Below are 25,782 nucleotides of genomic sequence, written 5' to 3'. Positions count from 1 at the left end.
AGGTTCAGAAGGCACAGCTTTCCAGCCAGAGTGCTAGTAGGGTGTGGGTAGGAGTGAAGTTGTCAATAACCTGGGTTCTTGGACTCTTTAATCAATGGAAATTGCTAACGGCCAGATGAGAAATTCAGGCAAGGCTTTATTGGGGCTCCTGCTGTAGCATGAGGAAGCAGAAACAAGTACAGGTGCCCTTATTCACCCCCCAGGGGGAAGGGGGTTGAGCTGGTCCCTTAAATGGGACAAGAGTGGGACAGATTGGTGGGTCAGGCTCAAAGGGTGGCTTGGGTGGTCTGCCCACCCCTGTGTTGGTGCTGCGTGCAGAGATCATGCACAGGACCCTGCTTTTGCTTCTAGCACCTCAGAAGTGGCAGTTGGGTTTTGGCCTTTTTGTAGCTTGTTGTTCATAATTTGCCCCAACTGCACATGCACGCAGTTACTTTTAGTCCTTTGTAGCTTCTTTGTCAGAGAAGGCAATGGCGCCCCACTCCAGTACTCTTGCCTGGAAAATCTCATGGACGGAGGAGCCTGGGAGGCTGCAGTCCATGGGGCTGCTAAGAGTTGGACACAACTGAGCGATGTCACTTTCACTTTTCACTTTCATGCATTGGAGAAGGAAATGGCAACCCACTCCAGCATTCTTGCCTGGAGAATCCCAGGGACGGGGGAGCCTGGTGGGCTGCCGTCTATGGGGTTGCACAGAGTCGGACACGACTGAACTGACTTAGCAGCAGCAGCAGCAGCTTCTTTGTAGGGCTTCCCTGGTGGCTCAGATGATAAAGAATCTACCTGCAATGTGGGAGACCCCAGTTCAATCCCTGGGTCAGGAAGATCCCCTGGAGAAGGGAATCTTCTTTGTATGCCGTTGCTCGAGGAGACATTTGTCCAGGTGCAAGCACTGCAGTGAAGGGCCCCAGGTCCCAGTCTGTCTCAAAGAGGGATCCAGGCTCCCCAGATCTAGTCTGGGGGCAGTAAGTAGTCAGGAACAAAATGGGGTGGACATGGCCACATGGGCAGGAGATGAGGTTGGTTCTGTTACTAGGGTTTGAATAGTGCCTGATTCACATAACTTTCTCACGCAGGCCGTCCTTTCGCTGCCTGGAGTGGGGAGCAGTCTTGCTTGTGATTAAGAACCGGGCTCTGAATCCTGGATACAAATCTGGTCTCAGGTCCATTCCCCCAAGGGAAAGTGAAAACTGTTTAGCTTCCTCCTTTCCTAAGTGGGAATGATAGCTTATCATTGTTAAGAGGCTAAATGAGATACTACATGTAAACTGCCCAGCACAAGGTTAGCACTTGGTGAATGTTGGTTATTATTGTCAGCAAAGGAAAGCTTGATTTCCAAGGAGGTTTGAGCCAGCTGGTTCTAGTTCTCCTGTTAAGTCCACACACACACACACACACACACACACACCCCCAACCCCCCAGAGAAAACAAGAGCTGCTTTTCTGCTCTTAATCCTGGGAAGCAGGCTTTTCTATCTGGCCTTGCTTCTGATGGGCCATTTACAGTGCAAGGGTTTCCCCAGCCTGACCCTTCATCCCCGGTGCCAGCTGCTTGCTAAGGATCAGCCTCACCCTGAAACACCTCCCTTAACAGCAGCCCAGTTGCAGCTTCATCGCATCATGATCTTCCCTGACTCAGGAAGCAAGGGGGATGGGGAGAGGCCGGGCAGGGTCCACACAACGTCGCCCCAGGGAGGGCAGGAAGACAGGGCAGTGGCTGTGAGGCAGCAAGGCACAGCGATCAGGAGTGGAAGCTCTGGGGCCAGACTGTCTGGTTTGGATCCCAGCTCTGCCACGTACTAGCTGGGCACTCTCAGGCAGGAAACTTAACCTTTCTGTGCCTCAGGTTCTTACATGTAAAACAGTAATAATAACGACCTCCCAACAATTGTTGGATTAAATGAATTAATCCTCTTAACGATCCTGGCACAGAGGAAGCCCTCAGTGTTGGCTACTCTTCGTAGTAGTAGTAGTAGTAGTAGTAGTAGTAGTAATAGCCGGGTCTGCTTCCAGGATAAGACAGCTAAATACTGAGATGATTTCTAGGCTCAGAGTCCCTCTCCTGTGTCCTGGGATTGTGGTGAGGTTTAAACACAATATTGAGTGTGAAAACCCTTGTCACATATCAGGGGTTCAATAAACCAGCCAACCCATCCCCGCCCTAAAGGGATATGTTCTTTTATTACTCATGACCCAGAGAGGTGGCCGAGTGAGGTGGGTCAGAGTGGATAGGAGCTGGACTGCCTGGGTTTGAATACTGACTTGGCCATGTTACGTTTGCCTAACACCTCTGCAGAAAAAAGACCACGACAGTAGCTGCTTCAGAGAGTTGCTGTAGGGCTAAGCGAGTTGATAGACATAGGGTGCCTAAAGCAGAGCCTGAACACACTTGCCTTGAAGCATTTGCTCTACTGTCATCGGGCTTCCCAGTGGCGCTAGCGGTAAAGCACCTGCCTGCCAGTGTGTAAGACTGAGAGACACGGGTTCAACCCCTGGGTTAGAAAGATCCCCTGGAGGAGGGCATGGCAACCCACTCCAGTATTCTTGCCTGGAGAAACCCCATGGTCAGAGGAGCCTAGCAAGCTACAGTCCATAGGGTCGCAAAGAGTTGGACACAACTGAAGCGACTAAGCACACAGCCTACTATTGCACTATTCTGGGTGTGCATAGCTCCTGCTGCTCCAACTCACGATGCTCACATCGCTACCCTGAGGTGGAAGGAAGTGGACTCTGCACAGCAGTGGGCCCAGCAGAACCGAGGTTCTGTTTGTGGAGGAGCGTGAGCCTCAGTGAGCTAGGTTGCTCCATGGAAGGGGCTGGCTGATCTGCAACAGGCCGGGGCAAGGTTTTCACTGAGATGAGGAAAATCATCCTCATTTGTGGAAAGGAATAAGCCCAGACTGTGGATCTAGAAGCTAGTGTCAAAGCCCCAACTGCCTCATCCTGGCAGTCCCAGCTGGGTGACCTCAGGCAAATCACTTAACCTCTCTGAGCCTTGGCCAGTCCTCTGTGACCTGAGGGCCCAGGCTTGCCATGACGCACAGGTGGAACAGATAGACCTAAGGGGCTGGGTGCAGTGCCTTTGCTGGCTCCAGGCCCCCAACTCCTCCACTCACCTCTTCTGCCCCACGCACTGTAGCTATAGGATGGAGATGGGCATGGGGCAGAGGACTCAATTTCCTCGTGTGGCTTCCCCAGCAGCCTAGAGGGGCCGAGAGTGAGGTGGGAGGCAGGAGCCTCCAGGGCTGCCCACTGACGAGACGTCAATACCTGCCTGTCAGTCCCAGCCTCCGTGCGCAGTTCCCAGGTGGAAGTCTTCAGGCTCCAGGATTTCATGTTTGAGGTCTCAATTAAGCTGCCTGGGTGTGAGCCATTGACGGGCACAGATGGCGCTGGAGTAGCAGGGGACAGGAGCACACCGGGCTCTTTGGCAGTGTGGGTCTGGGGGGCGGTGGGGAGGCTGCAGGGAGATGTGGCTCCTTTCGGACGAGGTGAGTATTTCTGCAAGAGTGTATGTGGGATGAGGCAGGCGTCGTTTCTAGGAACTCCCACCAGAAGGCATGCTGGAAGGGCTAAGGCTAGGGTGGACCGGCCCCAGTGTGGGGAGATTGCTGCCCCCTCTGACCCTCCCTTAAGGTGGAGGGAGCCGTAGAGGCCTCCCCAACCAGTGATACTGCCCCGGGGGTCTTTGGATGGCCCTGGCCTGCTATGGCAGTGATGGAGGACCCCTCCCCTCCCTCTGGGAAGCAGAGTTCCCCCCAGTCTTCAACATTGCACCCTGCCCTTCCTCTCCAAGCAACGCCCCTCTTCATGCCTCCAGTTTCCTTCTGCCTAGACCCCCCCCCCACACCCCAACCCATCTGCAGCAGTGAAGTTGTCCCTCCTGAGATGTGAGAAAGCCATCTAGAGAGGAGGATGGCCTTGGGCCCTCAGGACAGGACCTTGTCTGTGACAGCTCAGGCTCTGAACGGCGCTCAGTCAGTGCTGGGGGATCTCCCAGGACAGACAGCGGGTGCAGGCAGCCCTCGGGCTGGGCGGCCATGGCTGACCTGAGTCTCACCCCCATGGCCCAGAGACTGAGGGGCTGTTTGAAGCAGACAAGGCAGAAGGAGGTGGGGAGTCCCTTTTGTGTAATTGCTGCTTCTTCACATCTTTAATCTCTCTGCCTCCCCCTCCGCCCCTCCCCCATGCCTTCTCTCTCTTCTCTCCCTTGAATCTCTCCCCTTTGGTCTCCGAACCTCCAACTCTAACTGCTTTCCACCGTCACCTACCTCCTGTTCCATTCCCTTCTTGGTCACACTCATCATCGATTTATTTCCACATCTTCCGGGTTGTTTTCCGCACCTGGTTGCCGATGTCTCTTTCTCTGTGTATCCGGCTCTGACACATCTGCCCCCTGGCCCGGAATCTTCCTCTCTCTTTCCCCCCATCTCTGTTCTCCTGCCTGGGTCCCCCTCCTCTCTGTCTCGCCCTCTCTCCCTTTTCCTGTCTCTCCACCCGTCACCTCCCCTCTCTGCCTCTTTCTCTCTGCGCCTGTGGCTCTCTCCTTCTCCACATCTCCTCTCTGTCACCCTATCTCTTTCTTCCACTTCTGCCCCTGTCCCCCCACCACCTGACTGCTCCTCACCATCCCTCCCACTCTGGACCTATCCCCTCCACCTCCCAGGATGATCCCAGCCTCCAACAAGGCCTTTGTGGTCAACAACCTTGTGTCCGGGACTGGCTACGACCTGTGCGTGCTGGCCATGTGGGACGACACGGCCACCACGCTCACGGCTACCAACATCGTGGGCTGTGCCCAGTTCTTCACCAAGGCCGACTACCCGCAGTGCCAGTCCATGCACAGCCAGATCCTGGGCGGCACCATGATCCTGGTCATCGGCGGCATCATCGTGGCCACGCTGCTGGTCTTCATCGTCATCCTCATGGTGCGCTACAAGGTCTGCAACCAGGAGGGCGCGGGGAAGCCCGCGGCGGCTGTCACCAACGTGCACTCCCAGACCAACGGGGCCCAGCCGCCCGCTCTGGGCAGCGTGCCCAGCGGGGCCCCCGTGCCTGGACCGCCCAAGGTGGTGGTGCGCAACGAGCTCATGGACTTCAGTGCCAGCCTGGCCCGAGGCAGCGACTCCTCTTCCTCCAGCTCCCTGGGCATTGGGGAGGGGCTGGGACGGGGCCCCTGGAGGCTCCCACCCCCTGCCCCCCGCCCCAAGCCCAACCTTGACCGCCTCATGGGGGCCTTTGCCTCCTTGGACCTCAAAAGTCAGAGAAAGGAGGAGCTGCTGGACTCCAGGACTCCAGGCGGGAGGGGGTCTGGGACGTCGGCCAAGGGCCACCCCTCGGACCGAGAGCCACTGCTGGGGCCGCCCGCGGCCAGGGCCAGGAGCCTGCTCCCCTTGCCCCTGGAGGGCAAGGCCAAACGCAGCCACTCCTTCGACATGGGGGACTTTGCGGCCGCGGCTACCGGAGGGGTCGCCCCCGGAGGCTACAGCCCCCCACGGAGGGTCTCGAACATCTGGACAAAGCGCAGCCTCTCTGTAAATGGCATGCTCTTGCCCTTCGAGGAGAGTGGCCTGGTGGGGGCCCGAGGAACTTTTGGCAGCTCCGAGTGGGTGATGGAGAGCACGGTGTAGGCCTGGGGGTGGGCCTCCTCCCTCCCACCCTACCAGGGTGGGGGAAGGGGAAGCATCTTTACCCACAAGTCTTTGTGGAGTTTCCATGGTGATGTTTACATCCAGGGACCATTTTGTCTCCCTGTCAACGGCCTCCCCCCTCCCCACTACGCCACCCACACACACCTTCCCAGGCCCGTCCCCCACCACCCGTCGGGGTGTGCTCAGGGAAAGCGGACTCGATCGCTCACATGTCAGACTGAGCCCTGAGTGTTTGGAAAGGCAGGGCTCCTGCCCTTCTAATCACAAATGTAGCCTATAAGCAAGCGGCTTTGGATTGCGGATGGTTCCAGTGTTGTTTTTGTTTCTTAATTTATTTCTTCCACGTCCCAGACTCCTCCTCTTCAGTGACACAGATAATGGAGAATTTATGCCACACAAAAGCAGGTCCCAGCAGCCCTGGTAGTGGGCAGTTGCTGCCAGCTGAGCAAAGCAGGGAATGATTTGGGTGGCACATTTGTTTGGGGGAACATTGAAGTCCTCCACCTAGACTCTCTCATTATTCCCAAGTCCCCACACTCAGGAGGGGTGAGTGAACCCCCCATCGCTGGCCCAGCTTCCTTTGCTTCTCAAACACAACGCCCCACACCCAGCATATCAGCTTAAACCAGAAGGGTAACTTCCAGGACTCTACATGCGGGAGAGGGAGAAGGGTTTTATGAGACCCATGGGTATAAGGTATGTTAACTTATGGAGGTGCTTTGGGATTTTTGCTTCTTTTAAGGGAAGCTGGACAGGGTGGGGCATGGTTGTGAGGGGCTTGCCAAGAGGTTTTCTCTTAAGGGGAGCAGACTCGAAGGAGCAGAAGGAGCACTGGACACAGAGTCCAAAGCTGCAAGTCTGGGTTTCAGAGCCACCACCCAATATCCAGTTGAATACAGCAGGCAAGACCCCTTCTCTCTGGGACCAGGCTCCTAATTCATAAAATACCAAGAGTGTACCAAATCTCCAATCCCTTCCAGCTCGAAGGACTAAGAACTCTTCATGACTAAATGAGTTGTAGGATTTTGAAGATCGAAGAGGTGTTTGCGATCATTTCAACCTTCTCTCTCCTTCCCGCCAGAGTCCAAGGGACCTGCCCAAGGTCACATAGTGAGTTAGTGACCAAGTCAGGGCAGGGCCCAAGGCCACGTACCTCTTGGGGGTGGTGTCTGAAATCTGTTACCAAGTCTTCACCGTGGCTAGGGCGTTTCTGTGTCTAGAGCCTGTCCTTCGTTGTTCTTGAAGAAGGTGGCTCAGGGTGGGACACGGGGACACAGGGGCTGCCTTCCATGATGCCAGTCAGGAGGCGGATCTGTCATGGAAATGACAAGATGAGGAGGGGCACACGGGTTCCTGTCCATCTGGAGACTGAACCCCACACTCACAGACACTGGCGAGAGGAGACAGAGGACTTGTGGCCAGTGTGGGGGAAGGCATCTGGAAGCATCTGGAGGGTCTTCCCCAGCATCTCTGTCTCTCTTGGCCCCTGTCTGTCCGAGGTCTCGCCTCACTGCCAACACACTACCTCTCCCCACCTCATTCCTTTCTCTCCCAAACCTCCACCACAGAGTTCTAGCCTCCGTCTCCCACTCTCCCTCCTTCTGCCACTTGCCGACCACGCAGCCTACAACGCATACAGGTGAGTCCATTTGGGGCTGAAACGTTCTGATGGGCTCAGGCCTGGTGCTGAGCTGGTGGCCTCCCAGCCCCGCCCAGAACACACAGGCAGAGGGCGGGGAACCGTCTATGCAGGACTGCCTTCTGGCTCCCGCCCAGGAGCCTCCAGACCCCATGCCTTCCTCCTTCCCTGCCCCTTCCTCTCTCTCCTCACCTTCCCTCCTCTCTCCTGTCTTCATTCCTTTTCTGCTGGTGCCTCTCTGCCTTCCCCCAGTCCCTTTCTGGGCCTGACCAGGTCATCAACAGACCGGGCCGGGCTCTTCCTGAGACCACAAGCTCACTTCCACTCCCAGCGCTGGAGCACAAGCTTTCTGCAGTCATGGGAGACCTCCAGCCTCGGTGGCGTGAAAGAAAAATCTCCCCCACCCTCCCTTTCTCTGCCCCACTTTCCTCCTCTCCTTTTTCCCTCTGCACTTTCTCACTCAGCCTTTTCTAAATGTAGCCATTGAGGAGGTGACCCCAAGTGCCACTCTCTTTTTTGCCTTTGGGTTCAGACGCCTAGAGGAAAAGGGGTAGGCTTGGGAAGCGAGGGGAACCAGCTGTCTGTCCTCGTCGGCCGCTCCAAGCTCTGTCGTGACATGACATGTTTCTAGCACTTGTGTTTGTCAGGTTTGGAAAGCGACATCCCTGTGGACAGAATACAAATGCCAACCTTCTCCTTTGCTAAAAAAAAAAAAAAAAAAGTGTACAGTAAAATGTACAGTTTTAAAAACAACTAACCACACTTCTTCGGAGAGACAAAAAAAAAAAAAAAAAGAACATTCCTGTGTCTGTGAAGTCTGCTGTTTATTTCTCTGGAAACTCTGTGGTTTTCTGAAGGTGGCCTTGAGATGGCATTTTTCTCTCACACCTGTGTCTGGTTCTGCCTGGTGAGAGCCTGCTTCCTGCCAAGTTCACATATAAGACGGGAGCCTTCCGAACTAAGACAGAATGGGCCCGCCCTCCTGGAGTAAAGGTCAGTAGAGGGTCTGGAATGAAGCTCCAGGCGAAGAAGCAATAGTTCAGTCTGTCCAGGCTACCTACCACCTGACAGCTCTGTCCTCTCACCTTCAGCCCCGTTTCCTTTTTCCTGGACAGTGGCCACCACCACACGTGGCCACTAGGGGCGCCAGAGTGCCTTCCACCCACTCTGTGCCCAAGATGGCATTTTTTTTCAAAAAGGTCTTTTTTTTTTAAATTTTATTTTATTTTTAAACTTTACAATATTGTATTGGTTTTGTCAAATATCAAAATGAATCTGCCACAGGTATACATGGGAAGCAGGAAAACAAGGTGGAGCTAGGGGTAAAGAACCCGCCGGCCAATGCAGGAGACACAAGAGACTCAGGTTTGATCCCTGGGTCGGGAAGATCTCCTGGAAGAGGGCATGGCAACCCACTCTAGTATTCTTGCCAGGAGAATCCCCATGGACAGAGGAGCCTGGCGGGCTACAGTCCACAGGGCCACAAAGAGTCTGCAACTGAAGTGACTGAGCATACATGCACGCAAGACAACAAACCAAAGCACAGACCCACGGTAGAGAAACAAATGAGCTTCTGGAACACAGCTTCCCAACCCTATCTTCCTCTAGTGTCTAGGTCAGCACTGTCTAAGAGGTATAAAGTCTGTGCTGCCCTGTAATTTTAAATTTTCTAGAAGGCCATTAAATCAAGTATAGAGAACCAGGTGAAGTTAATATATAGTTTATTTAACCCAATATATTAAAACTATTTTTATTTCAACATATAATCACTACAGAATTATTAATAAGATATTGTACCCTTTTTCTGTACATGGTGTCGGGAATCTGATGTGTGTTTCACACGGCACATCTCAGTTCAGACTAACTGGCTTTAAAGGGCTTGAGAACTGCACGGAGCTCATATAGCCAGCTCTACATGTACAGCCACTGACTTGCAAGCTCAGTTTCTGGAAGGGGAAGGAAGCTAACAGTTACTGAGCTCCTACAGTTCTAGGTCCTGTGCTGCTGCTTCAGCTGCACATATCACTAAACCCTCACGGCAGCCTCTCAAGGTAAATACTATTATGCCAGTCTTTCAGATGAAGGGCTGAGGCTCAGCGGGGTTAAGTAACTTGCACAAGGTCACACAGTAAGTCTGGCTGCAAACCCTTAGCTCTTCCCATGACATCACACTACCTCCCCCACTCTTTCTTCCTCCCTTCAACTCATTAGCTTCAGACAGTATTTTGTCCTGGCTGAAGTAGTCAAATTTATAGTCTGATCTGAAAGCCCTTGGTTTGGTCTCAAGGACTAAAATTCTCAGAATGTTGACTCAAGGTCCTCTTGGTTAAGTGACTTCTTCTGACCCCATGTTAGTCTTTTTGGCCTTTTTTGGCTTGTATACATTCCTCCTCTGGCCAGGAAAATCCACCCAGGCTTCACATGGTCCTGCCCAGACCTTACCATTCCTCCTCCTGGCCTGGTGACCTCTAGAGGTCCCTTGTTTAATAGTTTTCCACCTCCAGCCTCATCTGGTCCTCTCTGCCCTGAAAGCCTATACCTTTGTCTCCTAGAGACAGAAAACCTCACAATAGCGCACTCCAAAGACCAAACCCATCTTCCTGTCTCTTCCTAATTCAAAAACCTCTAACTGAAGAGGTGTTTGCCTACCAGATCCTCTTTCCTGATAGACAGAAGGCTTTAGCTCTCTGATCTCTTGCAGAAGAGAGGTGGCTGATACACTCTGAGCCTGTCTGAATTATTAATCTTTCTGGCAAGACTTCAACCCTCTCCCCCAAGTTCAGTCAACAAACTGATACAGTCCACAGATTCTCCTCAAAGGAGATTTTTATTTTGCCATGATTACAGCACTAAAATTCCAAAAGAACTTAGACTTGCTTTTTTTTTTTTTTAAGTGATATCATTTCTAACCAGGTAAGAGGAAGGTCACTGTCTCAGATGTCCCCCTTCCCACATGGGTAGTAACTTTTCTCCCAGAGTCTGTGGGTATCGATTTTTTGTAAATACAGGCTGAGTACTTCTGTGTCTTCTGTTGTCTGTTCTCAGTGTTTGCAGTAAAGGTCTCAGGGCTTCAGTAAACTGGGTGGGGCTTCCTCTGTTTTTGCAGCAATGGGGATTTCTGCAAACTGCTGCTGGTGAAATAGACACAGTTATCCAAACAAAAGGGCTTCCCTGGTGGCTCAGACGGTAAAGAATTTGCCTGAAATGCAGGAAACCCAGGTTTGATTCCTGGGTAGGGAAAATCCCTTGGGAGGGGAATGGCTATTCAGTCAAGTATTCTTGTCTGAAGAATTCCATGGACAGAGGAGCCAGGTGGGCTATAGTCCATGGGGTTGCCAAGAGTCGGACATGACTGAGCGACTAAGCATGCATGCATCCGAAAAAAAAGACTGTTGATAAAGAGCAGGTAAAATCTGAACACATAGTTTTGCACATCACGCTTAGATTCCCCAGACCTGTGTGATGCAGTTGGCGGCAGGAAAAGTTTGCTGTGAAAAGAAGGCTTCTCACAGGTAAACAACTGAGGTTTCTACCTTTGAATAATAAAATCAGACCCCTACATGGATTGCTCCGCAAACATCTCAAAGGAACACTACCCCCTTCTCAGTCTAAAAATATCTGTGTTTTCAGCCTTTAAACCAAAGATCTTAGATTCTCAGCTTTCATTTTATTTCAAGTTCCCAAGCTCACAGCAGTGAATGTTTACAAGGCTCATAGGTTTCCCTTCCCTGCAGCCTCTAGCAGAGGGAAATTAATACGTTTCCCAACAGACCAAAGAGGGAAGCTGACCTTTCCCTCTCCAGCTATCCTGTGATCCCCAGAAGGGCCATCCAGCGTCTTCGGACAAGTGCAGCGGTCTTGTCCCATGATCTTATTTGGGACAATGTTTGACATCTTTCTTCTGCTCACTGACTCCGGGGAAATGGACCCAGATTGCAGGCTCTAGTCTGGTTATTGTTCTGCTTTGTTGGGATAAGGATCTTCTGATCCTTTTAGCCAACAGTTGAGTGTACTCCTGGTGAAGCACAGCCAGCATTCTCTCCACCACTGAGTGCTGGAGTCTCTCTGGGGCTGCGCTGAGGAAGATCTCACTATCCAGGCCCTTCCTGGGATGTCAGTGAAGCCTGCAGTTACTTACCTGGCTTCCTGTTGATGAGAGGGTGAATCTGGAATTTCACCCATCTCCATGGGATCCCCAAGCCTGTCTGGTCCACAGCCAGTCAGCCTACTGACCAACCTCCCACGGCCCTGGGCCCCTCCGTCCAGGCTGCCCATCTGGGGGTGATGATGAGCACACCCCCTCTTCTTCTGTCACCTCTTCTGTAACATGTGTTCATTGGTGCTTTCTGGCACATCCAGCAGCGATATAAATCCAGCATTTATATGTCTTTCCTGGGTGAATGTCTTTCCTTTGAATCCCCAGTGCTGTATCTGAGGTGTCCTCGGTTCCCCAAACCATGGTTACATGTATCAGCTGACCTTTCTGTGGCCAATCCCACTTTCCCATGAGACAAAACCTCAGAGCCCCACACCTGTCCCCTCCATCTCTGACTTGGCATGTCCTGGTAACAAGCAAGTATCTTGTTCACCATTTGAGAAGGAATATTGCCAAGAAGAAGAGAATTAAGCCTTCAGTTACATCCAGTAATCTTGAATGTTACCCTCCTGGGTTTCCTATCATACCCTTTCCACACATTCCTTGGGGGATCTCTCGAGGATAATATTCTGCCTGTCTACCAGGGATTGGCTGGTTGCCTTAACTACCCTAATTATGGGAAAGTTCTCATCCATTCATAGGTTGACACAAGCTTGGTATTTTCCAAGTTGACGTTGAACTGCAAGATTACATTGATAATAGCTGACATTCATTGAATTTCCTATGTGCTGTGCACTGTTCTAAGAGCTTCCTATAGATTGTCTCAATTTGTCATCAAAACAATCCAATCAAGTGGGTTACTATTATCATCCCCACTGGGGAAGCTAAGGTAGAGAGGGGTTAAATAACTTGCCCAAGGTCACACAGCTAGTGAGTGGCAGAGCTGGGTAAACATTCAATAAATTGATTTACACTGAAGTTACCTACAGAACTGCAGAGACCATTAGAGATGCAGAGCTTGCTGGGTTTTAGGTCGGAGCTTGAATCTTGGTATGTGAACCTTGAACTGGAGAAAATGAACCAGAAGAAAAAGTGAGAGAGTTGGAGCAATCAGCACTAGGTGCTTTCAGCAAGCATCTGCGGACCTACTGCATGCCGAGCACTCTCTAGCGTGGAGAGAAATCAAAATAAAAGTGAAGGACACGGGGCACACACTGGAGGGGCACACTTCCCCAAGGGGCAGGGTTAAGCTGGTTTCCAGGTCTCTGGTTTTACAGAGATGGCCTATTTTCACTCCTTAAAGATAACCTATAGATCTACTACCCAGGAGGAGACGTATGGGTGGATGGATTGGCCTCAAGCCCACACGGCACCTCTGACTGGAAGAATTCACTAGATTTTAAGTTTCAAAGGGACCAGCGTGGTGACGTGACCAGCTTTGGGTCAAAGGGACCCAGGCAGGACTAGACTCCTGTACCAGACAAGCAGGGGCAGAAGGATGACAACTGTGGCAATCCCAGGAGCTTCTGAGGTGGCTGGGAGGAGGCCTGGAAGAGGGCAGATGGACAGCTGCGAAGAACTGGAGGGTCCTGAATAGCCTGAGGCAGGAGCACCTGCTCCTCGAGGAGGAGGGGCATCCAGCGTGAGAAGCTGGTTTCAGAGTCTGTTTTTTGGCCTGAGTTTTCTTTCTTATAAAGTAACAGTGGTAAGTATCATCTCTGGTAAGTACGCCTGAGGAGTTACCATTTATATAGATCACACTTCAGGTTGGGAAAGGCAGAGTGATAACGGTCATTATTATTAATGATATGCATCATTGAAAACATTATTATAATTTACAGCATATTAGCAATAATATTAGGGATCTCAGGCTCACAGAATCTCAGGGCTCACAGAGCTATTAGAGGTCATCCACGCTAGCCTCCCTCAATGGGCATTAGAATCACCTGTTCAATATCCATGAAAACTATTAGTAATCTTATTACCAGTAAGCTCACGCATGATGAATTTCAGAATTCACCCCAGACAAGGAGCGGCTCCCTGTACTCCAGTCAGACCAGTGCTTCCTGGTGGGCCCTTGCAGAGCCATCATTCCTTCCTTCCCAAGAAATCCAGAGCCCAGAGAGAAAGTAGCTCGCAGAGACTGCTGTGGCCCAGCAATGGTAGGAAACAGCTATAGAGCCACAGTCCTGCAGGGAGAATCTCCCCTGGGTGCAGTCAGTGGCGGGGAGGAGCTGTTGTTTCCTTGCTGAATCAACCCTGGTCATGCCATTGAGAGAAGGAAGGAGGCAGGAAAGGAGCAGAAAGTACATGGTAGCCTCTGCAGTCCCTGATGTCCCTTTAATTTCTGAGCTCCACTGTCCCAGCAGTTAGAAGGACCTGGAAGATTCCAGACCTCTTCCATAGGTTCCCTCACTCATCGATTCCCCAATCCCTGCTCCCCCTTCACCCTTGTCCCAGGTCTGACATGATGATGAAAATCAAACCATCAGGGCTCTGGAATGACAAGTGCTGCCACTAAAAACCTCCCACTGGCTTTTCCTTATTCCTTTGGGTGAAAAGACCCTTCTACAAGGTAAATACTTACAGGAAGACGCTGTCAGGTGCCAGGTAAACAGGGAGAGGCTGGCTCTGTTCAAGAAAGTAGAGGGGCCAGAGGGTCCCCTTTGGAGTCAGGTGATGAGTACTCCCAAGGGGTGATGGGATGACCCCAGGCAGCCCTCTCCCCAGCCCTCTCTGCCTCTCCTTAACATCCAGGTTTCCTGTAGCAAAAACATACATCTGCTTGAGGTGGAAAGATCATAATTGGCTCCCAGTTTGGTTTTTACTTCGGAAACATCACACTAGTCCCAGCTTGAATGAAGAAAGAATGTTAGAGAAACATTTCACCCACTCTGGAGGTAGAGGGGGCTGGCTGGAGTGTGCACAGCTGGACAGGTCCCTTGCGAGAGCTGCCAGCACACAGTTGCTTCAGGAAGGGCAACGGGACACGATACTGGGGATCAGTGACCCCCACAAGACCAAGAGCTTGGCTTCCATGTCAAAAAATAAATGGAGACAACTGTGAGTCACCCTAGAGGTCTGGGAGGAGGCAGGGAGTACCGCAACAGCAATCAAGGGGCCTCATTCTTCCTATATCTTCACACTTTTAAGCCTTCTATTGAGATTCTACCTTCTGAGGAATCCTTCAAACGGCTGTAGGTTAATTCAGCCCTGCCCTGCTAGGGAAGCAGAGGCTGGGACTTTCCCTGGGACTTTTCTGTTGAATTCTAGGGCCTTCTGTCCTCCGTGAGATTTATGGGAAAATGGGGTCTGTGCCAGGCATGATAAAATCCCCTTGCCTGAGCTGCCTCCATCTTTGGTTTGGAGTAAAATACAAGACAGAGCGGGCCTAGGCAAGAGTATCCAAGTCTACCCAGGAGGAATAAATGGCAACCCACTCCAGTATTCTTGCCTGGAAAAAACCCCATGGACAGAGGAGCCTCGTGGGCTATAGTCCGTGGAGTTGTAAAGAGTTGCACACGACTGAGCACTCACTCACACCATGGCTTCTTTGGTGAGCCGTGTTCTTTTTCAGGTGCCTTGGCTAAGATTTTAAAATCACACACACTCACACATACACTTCTACACATTTGAGATTTTGATTGGCATTGCACTGAATCTGAAGACCAGATCCAGTGACCTGCCATCGTTGCAATATTGACTCATAACTCAAACATGGTGTCTCACTCCACTAATTTAGGTCTCTGTAATTTCCCCCAATATTTTCCCCACTTTATGCATAGAGGGCTTGTATATCTTCTGTTAGGTTTATTCCAAGGAATTTGATGTTTTGATATGGTATAAATGGTAAAATTTCAAAATTCCAAAATTCCAAAATTTTCATTTCATACTCTTTAAAAGACTGTTTGCTGTTTGAAATAATAATACTTTCAATGTATCATGGGGTTCATAACATGTTGAAGTAACCTATATAACACGGATAATACAATATTAAGAAAAGATCAATAAAATTATAATTAGGGGAAAAATAAATAAAATTATAATTAAAGAGTATCCAATTCCAGGGGTGGTCAACCAGTGTTCCTTCCCCACATCCAACTTTGTCTGCAGAATGGTGGAGGATGAAATGTAACTAGAGACACTTATGATACATAAAGTCAGCAGCAGAGGTAGAGAGCCTGTGTGGCATCTCACTATCAAAAAACGAATTCTTTCACATGGATTACCATTCCTTCCATTCCTTACCTAAAAACTCCAACTTATACATTACTGCTTTCCCCACTTTACAGATTTTCCAAACTGAGGATGAAAGTTGCCCATTTCCGCCCAAGTTCTTATAGAGCTTATGAAGCAGAGTGGGTCTCAAACTAAATTTTCTGACCCCACAATTGGAGTTCCCTTCACATGATACCCCCGACACTCAGCCATCACAGTGCTGGCTGCCACAACAGGAAGGCAGGCAGCCAGAGGTAGGAAAGACAACCACACAGGCAGGTCTTGGAGAGGCAGGCAAAGGCTACAGGACCCTAGGAAGTTGAGAGATGGGGCTGAGAAGGGCAGCTCTGCAGGAATTCTATGTGGATATGAGGCTTGGCCCTCTGGGGACAGCCCAGATGGGAGAGGGGTCATAGACTCTAATCCATCTTGGGATAAGCAAAAAAGAATGGATGTGAGAGGGGTCCAAGCAAGGATGAGCAGGACAGGAATACAGGGCAGGATCGGAAGAGTAGTTGGGAGGACAGCTGTGCAGGTCCAAGGTGTGGATCCAGTCCATCCACCATCCTCATCTAGAAGAGGGGGAAGGAGCTGGGGTGCACTCCACAAGGAGTACCCTTGAGGGCCCTCTACCTAGTGAAGCCGGGAGGCTAGCAGGGCCCACCAAGGAGTTGGTTGTTTTTAGAATTTGAGTGATTGTAAGCTTTGAGGCTCTGATTTCTCAAAGGAACCAGTCTGGCAAAGATTCTTGACCCATGTAGTAAGAGAGTGAAAGTGAAGTCGGTCAGTCATGTCCGACTTTTGCGACCCCATGGACTGAGGAGCCTGCAGGATCTTCAGTCCATAGGATTTTCCAGGCAAGAATACTGGAGTGGGTTGTCATTAAATCGTGGCTATGTCTGCATCTGCATTTCAAGGTCTACTGAAGGAAGAAAGGGTTGGCTTCTCCATGCTACTGGAGACTTTGGGGCACAGCTGCACCATCAAATCCACTTGCCTCTTCCAGGTCTCCACGAGGGGGTGGCTGGAGACTAGATGAGTAGAGAATGATGGAAGGTGATGAGCCCCAGGCCTTTCAGATTGTTCCAGAATGCACTGACCTGCCACAGCCAGTTTCTGGGAAGAGGGCTGCTGCACAGAAAGATGGAAATCTTTCAGAAAGGTTTATGGAATCTGGGCTGGCCTTGAACCAGCTTGGGGAGGGAGGACTTGGGACTGCCTTCCTTTTGGTTGTGATACACCCTAAATAGGCTAGTTCTTTTCAGAATACAAAGGATTGTCCAAGCAGGAGAGAGGGAACTAGCGTTATTTACCAAACAGTGTGGTAAGCATCTCATATACTTCATGTATTGTTCCTCATAGTCTTCACCCATCCTGGTGACCTAGGGGTTAGATCATCCATTTTCTGAGAAAACAGACACAGAGATGTTAATGACTGGCTGTAGGTCATACAACTAGTTAGGGAGAGGGCTGGAGATTTAATCACTCAATAACTGCAGTTGCCCCCAAAGTAACCTATGCAACAGCTAACGACATTAGAATTTCAGTGAATTTTCTGGAAGTTGAGCAATGAAGAGGGATTCTGACATTAAAAAGTAGAAGACATGGAGAGATGCACTGAGCAAGTATCTAGTGACTTCTCTATGCCTCTCCCTTGCTTCTTGAGTCACACTTTGTCCTGAAAAACTAAGCACTAAATAAACCCCATGTCACTGTTTGCGTTTTTTGTTTTCACTTTCTGAAGTGTAAGGATTGGAAAGAGGGGAGAAGTAATATAGAGCAATTAGGCAAGCGCGCTGCACACCCCTCCCTTCAAAGGAGTTGGGTCTTTTTCCCATTTCAGAAATGCTCATCTGTAAAATGGCCACAGTATCTCTCTACCTCCAAATCACAGAGCTCTCTACAGCACAAATAACCCATAGGATTTGAGAAGTTACAGATTCATGATGCTGGAGAAGGCAATGGCAACCCACTCCACTACTCTTGCCTGGAAAATCCCATGGACGGAGGAGCCTGGTAGGCTGCAGCCGACGGGGTCGCTACAAGTTGGACACGACTGAGCGACTTCTTTCACTTTTCACTTTCGTGCATTGGAGAAGGAAATGGCAACCCACTCCAGTGTTCTTGCCTGGAGAATCCCAGGGACAGGGGAGCCTGGTGAGCTGCAGTCTATGGGGTCACACAGAGTCGGACACGACTGAAGCAACTTAGCAGCAGCAGATCCATGATGATTGGATCAATGGTAATACTGTTATAGATTTCAGGCCACTAGTGATTATTATCTTTCCCAACATCAGGGTCTTTTCCAATGAGTCAGGTCTTTGCATCACGTGGCCAAAGTATTGGGGTCTCAGCTTCAACATCAGTCCTTCTAATGAACACCCAGGACTGATCTCCTTTAGGATGGACTGGTTGGATCTCTTTGCAGTCCAAGGGACTCTCAAGAGTCTTCTCCAACATCACAGTTCAAAAGCATCAATTCTTCAGCGCTCAGCTTTCTTCACAGTCCAACTCTCACATCCACACATGACTACTGGAAAAACCATAGCCTTGATGGAGAAGGGGACAACAGAGGATGAGATGGTTGGGTGGCATCACTGACTCAATGAACATAAATGAGTAGACTCTGGGAGTTGGTGATGGACAGGGAGGCCTGGTGCGCTGCAGTCCATGGGGTCACAAAGAGTTGGACAGGACTGAGTGACTGAACTATTATATGCATATTAGGCCCAGAGTCTAAAGGCTGGAAAGATCGGAGGTTTCCAAAGAAGCCCTCCTCCACTCACCAGTATTCCCACTGGGTGGCGTGATTATACACAGGTCCATACCTTTCATTCCTAAGTGCACCAAGGAACAGACAGATGAAGCATACTTTGTGCTTCAAGGAGCTCCAGGTTTATCCAGACTCCACCATTCCTCCTCTTTAAAAGGTGGCCAGAGCCATTACAGAAGACAACTCCAAGAGTATTCTGTGATCATCACTGACATAGAAAAACACAGAACCAGGGCCCCAGATGGAAAGTCTTAGGGAGGTCTGTTCTCTTGCCGCATCAGTTCTGGTATCCATGGTACACAGGGAAGATAGGCATGGGAGAAAGGCAGAGGCACTGGGCGAGCTCTGAGGCCCCAGGAAGCAGACGCTTGTGGACCAGGACTGCCGCTCCCACCTGCGGGGTCCAGGGATGGGGCCCACACCTCCCAGGTGCACATCACAGGTGCTCTTCCATCCCTGCTCGCATGAGGACAAAGACCCCCTCCTCCACCCTTTTCCCACCACCAATTTGTTCCTTTACAATTCTCCATTTATCCTCCATCAAGGACTAAAAGAGAAAAGTTCTAAAAATAGCAACTAATAAAATTCTAGGGCCTTAATATGAATCACTGTTTACCTGCTTCCTCTGACCTGACTTTCTGGTGGATAAATTTGTTCCCTTTTAGTTCCTGCCCTATTACAATGCAAATACTCAGAAAACTCTGCCAGGTGTCTAGTAAACCAGGTAATTCCAGGTCCCTAGAGGAGACAGTGATGAGTTTTATTCAAAGGCAGGGGTGGGCAGGCTGGGGTGCCCATTATAACATCCCCTCCACCCACCTCGCATTGCTCATTTCCCTGGGGATGCAAACACCTTCCACCTGGTTTAAGTGGGAAGGATAAAAAGGATCCCTCTGAGTCTTCACTTCTGAATCAGCACACTGAACACAAGCTACAAGTCAAGAAGTAATGACATCTTTATTAAACTTCTCCACATTACCAGTGGTCTGAGGCTTCAGGAGAGCCTGGGTGACTGGCCAGGCCCCTTGAGTCCCACAAGCCTCCTTCATGAAAAGGCAGTTTTTGGGAACAAGATGATGCACAAAAGAGGGAAAATATACCTATATGAAGAGTCAAGTTTCCATGTTGATGGTAAACAGAAGAGCTTTGGGGTTATAGCAGAACTCTGGGACAAACAGGGAAAAGAAGAGTGAAGACGGGAGGGCAGTGGCCCAGACCTCTTAACCAAGGATCTTGGGAACCTTGGCCTTGGAGGGAACTAAAGCCCTTGAAGGTTTGGTTTTCTCCTGTTGCCTGAAGTTCAAGTCTCCTTCCTGAAGGCAAAGTACTGGATATCTGGAGGGAAGGCTTATGGGTGTGAACAAAAGTCCCAGGTCCTACCAGCAGCTCTTTTTCCAGATGGCTAATGCCACAGCAACGGCTGGGAAGGAAGAACTGGAGAAGTCCACTGGGGCAGGGACCCAGGAAGGGTGCTTCCTAGTTCCTAGAAGATGACAGGGTGGACAAAGGAACTGGCTCCATGCTCTGTTATGGCTTGACTGACCCATCCTGTGGGAGGAAAAAGGCAGAAACCTCGTACATAGAGAAGACAGCAGCTGCGGGGAGGGCAGCAGGAAGAACAGAGTTAAAACCCCAATAAGGAATTTGCAGCACATCTGTATTTCAAAGACACTGATAATAATAATAATAATAATAATAATCACTCCAGCTCTCACGGTGATTCAATGAGCATTATGATTTTTGTCACTTTCCAGGTGAGAACACACACTCATCAAAGGGTCAGTAAATTTTCCACGATCACACAGAGCTCGTAGGGGCATCTTTGGACTTGAAACTGATCCCGGACCTCCCACCCCTCAACCCCCAGATCTCCAGTTCATCCACCCCAACCCTTCACCAATCACAGCAGAGAGGGCGGTGATAGATGAGACTAAGAAGTTAGGAAAGATACCCGCAATCCTGGAAAGGGAGGCCGGGGAAAAGCCCGGGGCGCACAGCGATGGGCCGGCACATACCTGTCCTCGGAGTCCCAGTGTCTTTCAGGACATTCGAGTGGCTCTCCTCCTTGGGATGGAAGAATGGAATCTTCCCACAAGAGAGACACAGAGGTAAAGGGAGAAAGGAGCGGAGAAATGCTCGGATGAGCCCCGAGGCGAGGGGGAAGGGGCTTGTGAAGTACTTGGGGGCCCATCTCCAACCACCGCCCATCTCCTGGCGGGACCGGGAGCACAAAACCCCTTGCACCCCTCCCTCCACAACGTCTACAACCAACCGGCGGTGAGGGACGGGGCGCTCAGTTCTCCACATCCTGGGCCTCAGGGGTTTTCCTGAATCCTTATAGCAGTTCTCATCTTCCTGAAAGGGGAGATCCCCATAAGCCCGTTCTCCAACTAAGTCAGCTTCATGCCACCTTAGAGAAAAATGAGCGAGGTGCCGCTGGAACTTAACGGATCCCAACGACTTTTTCAGGGGCCGTTGGACACGCCCACCGCCCCGCCCTCTCACCAAGCCTCCTCCAATCAGAGGCCTCCCTCCCTCTCTGCTCCTTCCGCCCCGCTGTTGTGTAGGAGGCAGTGCGGGGGAGGGGCTCTGCCCCTGCCAGAACGTTCCACAGCCTCTGAGGAATTTCCCTAGTGGCTCATGCGGTAGAGTCTGCCTGCAGTGCAGGAGACCAGGGTTCGATCCCTGGGTAGGGAAGAGCCCCTGAAGGAGGAAATGGCAACCCACTCCAGTATCCTTGCCAGGAAAATTCCATGGACGGAGGAGCCTGGCAGGCTACAGTCCACGGGGTCTCAAAGAGTCGGACACGACTGGGCAACTTCACTTCAGACCAGCTGTCCCAAGGCAAGAGTGTAAGGAAAGAAACCTGCTGGACTCCGTGTAGTTTGGGGGCTTCTGGGAAACGTCTGTGTCTTGGATGAGCCAAGCACTGTGGGAAGGAGGTGGAGGTGTGGGGTGAGGGCAGCAGAAGGGGAGGTAGGAGAGGGACTGTGAGCCCCCAGAACCTTCCAGGATATAGATAAGCTACAGTCTGGCCTCTGAGAGCAGTGGCCCGCGCTTTATAGTTAGCAGACCAGCAAACCACACTGATGATGATGTGGTGCCTCTGATCCCAGAGTCCTCACTTCTATTTTACCTCAGAGAAAAGCACCATCCAGAAGGCCCTGAGGTTGAGGCCTCGTGAGGGTTAGGGGCAGAGGTGGCGTTCAGATCCTGCTAATGACAACTTTCGACCTCCTCCCACCAACCAAGGCCCTGTCACAATAAACGAAGCTTTAACCAGTCTCAGCCAGCTTTGGGGACCCAGAGTCTTCTAGGACTAGTTGCCATTATTCCCTGCCTCCTTGTATCCCTGCAGCAGGACCTGGGGAACCCGGGTCCTTAATCAGAGTCATGGTTTCAAGCCAATGGGAGAGGGTTGCTGAGCAGATGAGGAGGCCTCTGACTTCCTAGAGAAGAGGCCCATGTGTTACTATTTGGGGCTTCCCTCGTGGCTCAGACGGTGAAAAATCTTCCTGCAATGCAGGAGACCGTTTTTATTGGGCACTTATTTTGAAAGACTCAGTCCTGAAAAGTTCAAAATAGGTCATTGTATTTGAGCATCTCATATTAATTATTTAAAAATTGAAATAAGGAGTTCTCTAGTAGTCTAGTGGTTAGGATTCCATGCTTTAACTGCAGAGGTCAGGGTTCAGCCCTGGTGGGGGAACTGAGATCCCATTAAAAAAATTGAAGTAGAATTCACATAACATAAGATTTATCATTTTAACCATTTTTTAAGTGTATGATTCAGTGGCTTATAGTACATTCACAGTACTGTCCAATCATTCCCACTACTTATTAATAATTCCAGGACATTTTTTATACATCTCCACCTCCAGGAATTCCACACACATTAAGCAGTTCATCCCCATTCTCACCTCCTGTTAGCCTCTGGCAACCTCGCATCAGCTTTCTACTTTGATGGATTTGGCTATTCTAGACTTTCTATGTAAGTGAAATCACAAGGTATATAACTTTGTGTCTGGCTTTTTAAATTATTATTAATACTTAGCATAGTATTTTCAAGATTTATCCATGTTGTAGCATGTATCACTACTTCCTTCTGTCTAAGGCTAAATAATATTCCCCTGCACAGATATACCATATTACATTTATCTGTTTCATGTTGATGGACATTTTGGATTGCTTCCACCTTTTGGTGATGAATAGTTTTGCTGTAACATTTGTGTACATGTTTTTTGTTTGAACCTATTGTTTTCACTTCTCTCAGATGTATACCAAGGAGTGGAACTACTGGGTCCTAACTGTTTAACTTTTGAGGAGCTGCCATCATGCAGTTGATGTCCCATTTTATAGCCTTACCAGCAATGTACAAGTGTTCCAGTTTCTCTGCATCCTCATCACTTTTTATTTTAAAAAGTTATAGCCATCTGAGTAAGCATGGAGTGGGCATCTCATTGTGGTTTTGATTTGCATTTCCCTTGCTTTTTGTTTTGTGACTTTTCTGCACTAGTTTTGTAAAGTTTGTATCCTTTGTCATATGTGGTCATTAAAGTCTGTTCTGTTCGATTAATGGTCAGCCACCAGCTTCCCTGGTGGCTCAGACAGTAAAGAATCCACCTGCAATGCAGGAGACCTGGGTTCGATCCCTGGGTTGGGACGATCCCCTGGAGGAGGGCCTGGCAATGCACTCCAGTATTCTTACCTGGAGAATCACCATGGACAGAAGAGCTTGTCAGGCTACAGTCCATGGGGTCGCAAAGAGTCAAACATGACTGAGCGACTAAGCACACACACAGTGATTCAAGAGAAATTTCCTTATGCCCTTAGAACTAAAAGAAAAAAAAAACATCCCAGTCTTTGCAGATGGACTGTGCGTGTGCGTGTGTGTGTACATGCATTCAGCACTTGGCCAAGCAGATTACAACTTGGCCTAAGCCTTCACTCCTTGCTCCTGCAGAGCCTGAAGTCAGCCAGAGGTAAGAGCCTAGGGCCTTCTCAGGTCTTTTCTGAGCATGTGTCCAGCCGTGAATGTGGGCATGGACTTCTAGATTTCCAGAAAGAGGTGACAGCTTTTCAAAATCCTTATTCCCCAAAGCATCTCCTTCCCTAGCCTTTCCTTCCAAGCTTTCAGGTTATTGTTTTCCCCAACTATTATTCCCAGTTTCCAGAAGCAACTATGTAAGTATGCGTGTATGTATGTATGCATACATACATTTGCCTTTAAATGTTTTGAGCAAAGTTTTCCTAGGTAGCTGCTTCAACCCTGGGAATGTTCTTAGGTGAAAATAAGCAAGCCATTTAAGACAGTTCTTCAAGGAACCACCAGGTAGGTTAAAACAAAAACCACATTTGCGAATAAGGCCTGTTCTGCTCCCTCTGGTACCAGCTACACACTGGGAATGCCAGCCATTGTCTTCAGGCCACTGCAAGCTGGGAAGCAGGAGATGGTATTGTACCATGGTAAGTTAAAATGTCTCAAAGCTGTCTTATCTAGACTCATCTGGTTTTTTCACCTTAATTATTTAATTATTTCCCTGCTTGTGGTAAATTTTGATTTGATTCCAGAGTTCTGAAAAAAGTTGATTCTCATCAGTTTTTGCCAGTTCATTCATTGCCTTTGTGGAAAACAAACTTTTGGAGTTCCTACTTCTCATTTTTTGTGGGTGTCATCTTCCCCATATTCCTTTGAAGTAAGTGCTTATTAGGAGCTAAGTTCTGAGGAAGTTCAGTAACCTGTTCGTGTTGCATGAAGGAACACTAAGAGCCAGGATTTGACTTGTCGGACTTTAGAGCCAATTTTATCCAATTATACATTTATTCTCTAATTCAAGAGTATCTCTCTTCCCTCTATGAAATGCTAGGTACATTGTTGTAGAAATAGGATTTCTTCATTGTACACAATAGCAAAGATTCCTATCCCTGAGAACTTGTATTTTTATGGAGAGAGATTCATAATACACAAACTATATATTTGATATTAGAACTTAAGTGTTATGGAATTAAAAAATTGGGATACTTAAGGTACAGAAGGGAATCGTTGCTATAGGAGTGGTATGAATACAATTATTTAACATGTATCTTGTTTTAGTTGCCAATTTATAGAAAAGTCCCAAGGATAGTACATGAATTGCTGCCTATGCATACTTAGATCTATTCATGGTTAACATTTTGCTGTATTTGCTTTATCATTCTGTCTCTCTCTCTCTCATTGAGTAATTTCATCATGCCTGTTTACTCCTTTATAATTATTTTTTTCCTAACAATAAGGAAATTCTGTTGTATGAGCTCAGTATTGTTAACAATCAGGAAAGTTACCATCTATACAATACTAGTATTTAATCAACAATTTATATTCTAATTTCCTCTATTATTCAAGCAGTGTCCTTTACACCAATTATGTTTTCCAGCCCAGGATTCAATTCAGCATAACTTATTTGCATTTAGTTGTTCCAAGTGTCTTCAATTTGAAACAGTTCCCTCTTCTTTTAAATTTTATTACATGTGGATTGGATTCAGTTAGTGTATTCTTGGCAGAAACTCTGCTTAAGTGAATTTTGTCAGTGAAATACAGAAGAGGGCCATGATGTTGGCTTGTCCCATTATTGATAGTGCTAATGTTCATCACTTCAAAATGTTTTTAAGCCAGATTTAACCATTGTGAAGTTGTTACTTTTTTCTTTTGTAACTAATAAGTAATTTGTTGGAAGATACCTAGAGATGATGTAAATATCTTTTCCCTCATGTTGTTTCAATTTTATTCTTTGAATATGTAAAATAGTAACATGATTCTAAATTTCAAACCATATACAATGCATAATCAGTGAATTTTTACTCAATCCCCTACTCTTTCCACCCAGTTCATTTGCATATATGTGTAGAAAGGGGCACTTTTTTTTTTTTTTTTAGTGTTCATTTTCTTTATTTGGCTACACCAGGTAGGAAATGGCAACCTGCTCCAGTATTCTTGCCTGGGGAATCCCATGGACAGAGGAGCCTGGCAAGCTACAGTCCATGGGGTTGAAGAAGACTCAGACACGACTTAGTGACTCAACAACAAAAACAAGGTCTTAATTGTGGCAGACGTGTGGGATCTAGTTCCCTGGTCAGGGTTCGTTCGAACCTGGGCCCCCTGTGTCAAGAGCACAGGGTCTTAGCCACTGAACTACCAGGAAAGTCTATATATCAGTGGTTATTTCTTCCTTGTCAATTCTTATTATATAAATTCATGCTTTTCTATTTTGTTCTAAATTAGATGAATTACTATTTTGTCTCTATTGTTAATTTCCAAAAACACCCTGGGATTATATTTATTGTTTAGCTTTACTACTGCCCTCTTGTCTGTCTGAGCTATTTATGTATTTAGCTTTATTATTTTCTTTTTCTGGGCTTTTTAGGGGTAA

General features: G+C 48.8%; 1 protein-coding gene and 1 long non-coding RNA gene across 2 annotated transcripts in view; one reads left to right on the top strand and one right to left on the bottom strand.

Moving 5' to 3' along the window:
• The window catches only part of LRFN2 (leucine rich repeat and fibronectin type III domain containing 2), a 201,181-nt gene extending 195,231 nt beyond the window's left edge, over window positions 1–5,950 (top strand). Inside the window, exon 3 of the mRNA XM_061398095.1 lies at window positions 4,666–5,950. Coding sequence (XP_061254079.1) covers window positions 4,666–5,629 — 964 coding nt within the window. The 3' untranslated portion in view covers window positions 5,630–5,950. The remainder of the gene's footprint in view (window positions 1–4,665) is intronic.
• A 13,358-nt stretch (window positions 5,951–19,308) lies between these two features.
• On the bottom strand, window positions 19,309–20,836 carry LOC133236223 (uncharacterized). The gene is made up of 3 exons (XR_009732792.1): window positions 20,649–20,836; window positions 20,392–20,461; window positions 19,309–19,924 (listed from the first exon to the last, which is right to left on the bottom strand). It is a non-coding gene; the product is annotated as an uncharacterized LOC133236223 (long non-coding RNA).
• Between the last annotated feature and the right edge of the window lie 4,946 nt (window positions 20,837–25,782).

This window comes from Bos javanicus, chromosome 23 (genome assembly GCF_032452875.1).
Source record: "Bos javanicus breed banteng chromosome 23, ARS-OSU_banteng_1.0, whole genome shotgun sequence".
NCBI lineage: Eukaryota > Metazoa > Chordata > Mammalia > Artiodactyla > Bovidae > Bos > Bos javanicus.
Note: the sequence above shows the minus strand (reverse complement) of the source record. Positions and strands in the feature narration are given on the sequence as shown.